The 8,209-nt window shown below is 43.8% G+C and overlaps 1 protein-coding gene across 1 annotated transcript; it reads right to left on the reverse strand.

Annotated features, from left to right (window-relative positions):
* Window positions 1-4,803: 4,803 nt before the first annotated feature.
* On the reverse strand, window positions 4,804-8,161 carry FBXO45 (F-box protein 45; the record flags this gene model as incomplete). The annotated part of the gene is made up of 3 exons (XM_010170068.1): window positions 4,804-5,437; window positions 7,408-7,764; window positions 8,109-8,161. Coding segments are annotated over 3 exons (596 nt in total), but the record flags the coding sequence as incomplete, so codon positions are not given.
* Window positions 8,162-8,209: the final 48 nt, after the last annotated feature.

Consider the following 8,209-nt stretch of genomic DNA (forward strand, 5'->3'; position numbering starts at 1 on the left):
AATAAAATAAAATAAAATAAAATATCACTTTGCAAAACATACAGTAAAACACTTAGGGTTATAGTGCCCATCCTGAGCAGTAAAACACTGTAGATACAGAAAGGTGATGTGTCCCAGGATGGTCACTCATTGAATGCTCCTTCTGTTTCTGGATAAAACTACCAAAGCTTTAAGCTACAGGAACTGAGAGCTCACAAGAAGCTCAGACACTACACAAAAGACAAGAACAGGCAAGGTTCCTTCACACCTTTCCCCATTCAAGCACTGCCTGCAGGTAAATATATAGCTTTTAACATAGGTAGAACAACATGGATTAAAAAGACAAAAATAAATCAAGCAAACATGAAACAACTCCAGCTAGCTCACAAAGCTGCAAGGGCAGGTGTGGAAGTAAAATGTCTTCCTTAGTTCTTCAGCTGGTAAAACTGCAGAAGAATAAACAACAGTTGTAATATACAACGAATTTCATTTTAAAATCCTTTTTCAATTATATTTTTTTTCAACTGCAATAGATTTTTTTAAAAATAATCTTTTGATGGTATCACTATTTCCTGGTCATAAATGCCTGAGAGGAAGAAAAGCAAGTTTGGGAAAAAGTAGACCTTGAATGGTAACGGTGACATTTTGTTTGAGCCTCTCAAATCCCTCTCTATCTTTTAAGGTGATTTCAGCATCTCAGCTCAGTTTGCTGTCACTGAAAATAATTTTCTGACATGCAAAGATTTGCTCAGCCTCATTTCAAGATCCAGGGTTCAAAGGAAGAAATATATCTTGAAATTCTATATCTGTTATCCACTTCTCAACCATCATCTGTTTTGTTGAGGGTTTTTTAGTTTGTTTTGGTTTTTTAAGAGACCAGGAAGCAAATGCTAACAGAAAAGGTTCCTCATTAAACATTTATTCTGCACAATACTGAGGTAATTCAAAGTCTAGGCTCCCACGGCGCTGTTAACTTTGCCCTCTTGTGGGGAGGTGTGAGAATTCATTCAGAAGCCACACACCATGTACAGCACCATACAGCAGTATGAAAAATGCTGCTGAAAGTATAAATGAGCAGGTTCAGCACCACTGCAGGTAAATCCTTCTCTATTATTTATGACTTAATTAATTTTCCTTTCAATGGAATTATACCTTAGTGCGAGGTAGCCCACTAACACTTACAGAAATCAAACATGTCACACTCCTCATTATTTAAAAACCTGATTTAAAAATGTTAGAAAGGATCCTAGAGCACATTTCAGAAATGCTGTTTTATGGCTACAGATTTCAACAAATTATCTGTATGGTGCAAGGACCACCACTGTTTCAGAGAACAGCAACACACGTAGCACAGCTGTGTTCCTGACAGTGTCCAGAGCTATTTATAATGCATAAAGATTTAGCTAGAACTGAAATAATCAGGTTCAGGTATCACTGAGGGCTGGTTATCTCTCAACTACTTAAAATAAGTTCTGTCTGATCAAACTATTATCAGACCGAGTGTTATTTTAATTCATTGCTGCTGTCATCATCCCAGTGAAAATGGAAGAGGAAAGAAAAAAAAATAGAGGCAGCCATCTGGAAAACACACCCGTGTGTGAAGGAAATGAAAAAATTTAGATCACCAGTAAACGGAGAGGAAAGGTAATAATGTTCCAGCTTGTTAACGGATTCAGCAGCAGGCAGAGAAGAATTCAGCCACATGCAAGGCAACAGAAGTTCAGCCCACAGGATCAAGGCCATCTGCTCCTGGCTAGTTCTGTCACCTGAAACATGGCCAAAAGTAACAAAACCAAATGGCATTTGCTAGTAGAAGGCACAAACAGGACTCCCAAAAACGCATTTTAAGTGGGGGGAAATAAAACATTTTCAAGAAAATATCCCTACCAGAGTGATTTTTCCCAAGCCATCTTGATTTATTAGTTCATTCCAGCAACATCTTTCTCCTCTTTTGCAAAAAGAAGTCACACAGTTGACTTCAGGCCAACATGACAAGCCACCTCCGAAGCCAAGAACAGACTCTGCCCCAAAACAAATGGCCATATCAAGCTCTTTGCTTCCTCCAATAAAGAAACATGACCAGATGAGATGACCAACTGTTAGCTCCCAACAGATCTTCCAGCCCACTTATAATCACACAAAATTCTAAGTTTTATTCAAATAAAATTCTCACTTATCCCAAAATCCTGGATGTCGTGAAGGATTCCAAAGCCCAGACTTGTGAATCTGATTTCTGTTATGAACAGTTGGTGTTCCTCCTGATCAAAGCAGTTAAATCACTAGTTGGGGTAGGGAAAATACTTCAAAAAGCTGTTCGGCCAACTCTGAAGTACCTCAGGCTAAAAAAAAGCTATTCTACATTTTTGGCAAGCCAGCAACAAACCTCTTCACTCCTGAAGAAGCTCACAGAGATGTTAGCCTAAAGTTCATCGCTTAAAAGCAAATTCTTGAGGCAGATAGTTTGGAAAGTGCCTTGGAGCTCATAACCACAACACAGTCTCTCACTTCTTCTTATAATAATCTACTTATTCCTAAAAGCACTGCAAAATATTGAACTTCCATAGGGAAAGCTAAAGAAACAGTGAGAAGCCGACTTGGGAGGGAGGCACCTGGGTGCAGCAGCAGTGAGCACAACACCTCCGTTCGAATCAAGAGACCTCCAGCTGAGGTCAGGAAGCCTTTCCCCACGCCATCACATGTGAGCATCCCTGTTTCGGAGGGTGCAATTCCCCCAGCACAGATCTTGGACAACTCAGATTTCAAGTCCTCATTAACCACCATCAGATTCTCTCCTTTCAAGCAGCCACGCAGCACAGACCCACCACCCTCATCTTCATGCACCGAACCGCTACTCCGTTTTTCCTGCCACCGCACCATGGATGTTATTACAACAATCCACACCGATATATCCTTCTGAATTACAGCAGAGTTTATTTTAATATTTTGTACAGCCAGCATTGGTCTCCAGGAATAAGTTATAATCTTACATCAGTGAGTCCCCCCAAACCCACCCTTAAGGAATGTTCAACTTTCAGCATTTCTAATTTAGAGGGAAATTATTTATAGGGTAAGACGCAGTCTGAAGAATGGAAAACTTGTCAATAAAACTCCTCCAAAGTTCTCAGGGTTTACTGGTATCTAATTGGATTCATGAACAAGCACAGAGGTCACGTCTTTCAGGACTGCACTGAGAATACATTCAGCTCAGAGACAAGTTCATTTTCTGAAACTGGACAGGGTTTTGTTTCCTTTTTTTCCCTACTTCACGCCCCACGACTCTGCTATGCAGATACATACTTTACAGTCTAGTACAATCAAGGCTTGTAACAGATTTCTCCAAAAAGTAACGCCCATCCCACATCATTTATTCGGTTGTTCTCAGCACCACTTAAAACATCCTCATTTCTCACTGCGTATTTTGTTTAAAGCAGCCAAGAGGAACAGACCTCGATATTGCCTTTAAGCAATAAACAACATATAAAACAAATAAATACTTTTAAATCCTTTTAAATGGTAATGACGTGCATACTCTGTTCCAGTGCAGAATCTGGGTTGTCTACTAGGTAAAAGGACTCCAAGGATAGCTCGGCAGCAGCAGAGCAGGAGCTTCACTCACCTGCCCTCCTCGCATTATTTGAGTCATGAGGGGGAAAAACAAGCAACAGCCCAAGAGGAACTCCTCCCTCTTCCGTGCTCAGAGATTTGCCAGTGTCTGATATTAAGTGATTCACATTCTCTAGCGCAAATAAAGCAAAAAGAGGTTGTAGAAACATTTCCTCCTCCCTCTCTGAAAAGCATGCCTAATTCTGGAATAGGTCAGACAGCTCTGGGAAACACCAACCAACACAAATGCAGAGCGAAGAGCTAGCCACAGGGCTTCCAGATTTTAATGCCCTATTAAAAGGAGCCCTTTTGGGGCTCCCTGCAGACCCTTCCACCTCAGAGGAAAGCGGTTTCACCAGGAAGTCCCTCCTTACTACACCCCGCAGCTTCACAGCCGCCCCGGCCTGCGTGTGCCAGCACACCGACACACCAGTGGGGTCTGTCCATGGTTTTTAGAAAACCGGTGCAAGTGAAAAGCTCAAACATTGAACCTGATCCAGAATCCCCATCAAAGGGTTGGTGAGAGTTTTACTCATCCTGGCTGAAAACAGGGAGCTGAATACTTGGGGACCAGGGGATTTTATTTAATTAAAGAAAGGTTCAGCCAAGTCTTAAAGCCTTACAAAGCCTTTTAAGCTGAAAACAAGGTCTGGATTCAGAAACTGAATGTTCCTTCCTCATTATTTTGAAACATTTTCAACAGCAATTAGAAAGTGTAAGAATGCTTTAAAAGTTAGTATTTTTGATGTCGAAAGGAAGACAAGCTCAGCGCTGTGCTGCAGCTTCCCTTCCTAAAGGGGTCTGCAAATTCTGGCAAAAGGAAATGTGTGGGGAAAACGGTTGGTGTTTCCTACAGAGAACAAAACTGTCGCTAAAGCTATGGAAATGTTCGCAGCAAATGACCCTATGTAGCACCGTACTCCACAAGAGCAACCCAAAATGCTTTACAATACCACGGAAGAAGTACACTAACATGAATGTTATATACCTGTCCGAGGTATATTTTCTGATGTACGTAGTGGGGGGAGGGGGGGTTCCCTTTAAGAAATGATGTCCCAGTTAGAGTAAAGCAAACCCTTTCTTTTAACTGTCCTTTTCAATGTGTTCTATATATACAACCCTTAAAATACACTTAAAAATAGCTGCACACGTTGTGATCGTTGTACTGGAGAAGGGCAGTCCAGACAGACCATGCTTCTCAGTATGTTAAAAATTGTAAATAAAACCCAACCGGACTCGCTCTCCTCCGGTACCCACGTCGGCCCAAAGGAGGGAAGGGAAGGAACAAGCAGTTTTAAAGTGGAAGTCTTTCAGAAAACACGCTACTTACAAATCTCAGGTTTAACTTCCTCAAGCAGTTTTGTATCGAATCCTTTCTTAAATATTCGAGGTCACACACTGCCACCTTAGCAATGAAATCTGTTGCAACATGCATGTGTCAGCTTCCCACTCAACCAACTTGCAACCCTGAGGATTTTTCTGGCCTGGTAGAAAGAGGAAATGTATGGCTGGTCCTCCGTTTCAAAATTTCACGTGATTCCCTCGATGGTTCTTGGACACATACCCACAATTTTTGTTTTTTCCTCTAACACAAGTTTCCCTCTAAACCAACATGCAGATTTCTCCTCCCAATCATCCACATCTCAATGTCCCAATGAAGCAATCCATGTCATCCATCCAGAGGCTTTCCCAGGTAGACCAAAGTCACTTCTGTGTTACCATACACAGCAGACACTGCTGGATACAGACAAACTTTTGGCAGTCCTCTGAAGGCAACTCCCAAGAACTCATAGCCCCGCTCAAATGCTAATGTTTTGTCTTCCATGTCCAGGATAACTCGAATCCTTTCACCTATCTGGAAAAAGAGACAGGAGGGGGAATAAAAAAAAAGAAATTACAGAGAAATAGTCAGCATGTTAAAATGGAGATGCAAAAATAAAGCACAGCCCATGAAGAACACAGCAGGTAATTTTAAAGCAAGGCTTTCCTGTTTCTCACGATTGCATTACTTTTAGGATGGGAATGTCTCAATTTTGCTCCAATGCGTTAGGATCCTGAGTACCTCTGCTGCCCATTTCCAGTGTACACAACCACCTACACAATAATAAACGTAACCCTTCTCCTAAGAACCCTACGAGAGCACCAAGAGTGAGCACACTGCACGCCACCTGCTTCACAATACTGCAGTTTTGGAAACTCTGTAATGGCCTCCAAGTTACCTCAACTCCGTATTTAGCTGTTGCTATCGCTGAGCCATCATTGCTCTGTGAAGAGCAATTTTAAAGACAATGAACTGCTTTTAGAGATGCCAGTGTCACATCAAAATACACCAGAACATCCTACTGACTATGCAGGTGCTGTTGCTGACAGAGGTATTCCCTCACCAAGCCAGAAAGAAACTCCAGTGCAATGCTTAGGCAAAGTAAGTGTGAAAAACCTTTTATATATATATATACACACACACACACATACACACATGAGTGAAAACAACACTGGATACAGCAAAAAACTCAGCTCTGGGCACACACGGTGCTCCCTGCATTTATCTAGACATAAATACAAGTCCCAGACATCCAGCACAGCAGGACACCGCACAAACTTCTGATTCTTCACCAGCCCCAATGCTGGGTATTTCTTCCAGCCAACACATTTTTCTTCTAACCAACACATGTGCTTCCTTGAAATCTTTTATTCTGTGAGTAGATTGCTATGCATGCCTTCCTAAACAGAAAATACTCCAAAGGGTCATTGATTTGAGCTCTCAGAAGTTTTTAGAGAGGAAGCAGCGATTGCGTTCACCCTGAAGTCCCCACATAAGCTGGGGACTCAGCTTCAAAACCCTTCCTCACCCTGTTGCTGCAGAAAGGCGCAGACAAGGACAGCAGAAGTGATCCAATTTGCACGAGGTAACATGCAAGTGGAAAGAGATAGAATCTCTTGAACCACATTAATTTTAGGAATTATTTGCAAAACCAGCAAGTATAACCTTCCAACAGAATTAAGTGCTTGGCAGTGAACTTTCACATGAAATTTAGCAATATCAGATACAAGTTACTACACAGATCTTCACCCACAACTGAAACTAAGCCAATACTCGTACAAAGCCACAGCATTATGAGGTGGAAATTACAATCTGCAAGGCTTAAGTTGTAACAGAAGGAAATCCAGCAGTCAAAACGTAGTGTGAGCAGGTAGAAGAAAAAAGATAAACACTTCTATAGGGACAAGAAGGTGGAATGGCACTTGCTCTTTAATAACTTGAAATTATTTGAACATTGCATCCCAGCATCCCCGCCAAGGGATGTCACCTATGGGAACGCTGCCAGCAAGCAAAGAAGTGACACTCAGCACTGCAGTGGGTTTTTGCAGGAAGACTCTTAACCTAAGCACTAAGCTCAGCTCACGCTGCCGTACAACAAAAGGGTAAAATACCTCAGACATTCACCTTGCTGTGGGACAAGTCGTTACTTCAGAAGGCTACAAGAGTCTTCTCAGCTTTTATTTCACAAAGTGACATGGTGTCTAACCAGATACCCATGGTACATGCTTTGCACTCAATATTTTGACATAAAAGTGAGGAAATAACAGAGGGTCAGGTGTGTTGAACGCCACACACAGGTGTAGCCTGAGGAAGCAGTAAATGAAGGGAGAAAGGCCCCATAAGGCAGAATCATTTGCCTTATGCAGGGAAGGCAAAGAGACCATTCAGTGAGCATTTTAAGACCAATTCAGCAGACAGCCACAACACCTGAAGCCTCCAGGTTCTTGATGGCCAGCTGCCATCAGACACGGTGGAGCTTCCAGCCCGTGCCAAGCCCTGCTCACCTGGTATTTGGGCGCGTTATTGCACTGGGGGAAGCTGCCATTCACCTCCCCGTTATGCAGCAAGTTATTGTCCACCAGGTTCCAGCCCCAGCTCTGGTCATCGCTCCCCAAGAGGGCCACGTAACCCTGGCACTGCATGGCTGCCCGCTTTGTGGCGATGCCAATGACAGCCACAGTGCCCAGCGGGCCCTCCCACCACACCTCCCAGGCGTGGCGGCCCTCGCTGAAGCCGATCTTGGTCCGCGCCCCGTCCGTGCTCTGGGCGATGGGGTTGCGGTGCAGCGTGAAGCCATTCTTCTTGATGTAGACGTTCCGTGAGCAGTCGTTGGTGCTGAAGGCGTGGTGGAAGGCACGGACCTAGGGGAGGAGAAGAAGAGGGTGGGGGGGGGAGATAAAATCATGTCTTCCAGGCCCCATCTTGGTTTCTAAGGGAGGCTGAGCCGAGCGGCTGAAGGGGTGTCCCCAATCACCTGGGAGGTTGCTGAGCAGGTGTCCCCAGTTCCCTGGGGGGAAGATAAAATCCTGTCATGTTTTTCAGGCCCCCTCTTGGTTTCCAATGGCAGCTGGGTCGAGTGGCTGAGGGGGTGTCCCCAGTCACCTGGGAAGGTACTGAGTGGCTGGTGGGGTGTCCCTAGTTGCTTGTGAGAATGCTGAGCAGCTGGGGGGGTGTCCCCGAGGGGCTGGAGGGGTCCCAGGCTCACCCTGCCCTTGTAGGTGGACACACTGCTGAGGATGTTGGTGCAAAGGGCCTTCTCTGGAGAAGAAAGTGGTGGGGAAGATAAAATCCTGTCATGTTTTTCAG

This window comes from Antrostomus carolinensis, unplaced genomic scaffold (genome assembly GCF_000700745.2).
Source record: "Antrostomus carolinensis isolate BGI_N321 unplaced genomic scaffold, ASM70074v2 scaffold39376, whole genome shotgun sequence".
NCBI classification, from domain to species: domain Eukaryota; kingdom Metazoa; phylum Chordata; class Aves; order Caprimulgiformes; family Caprimulgidae; genus Antrostomus; species Antrostomus carolinensis.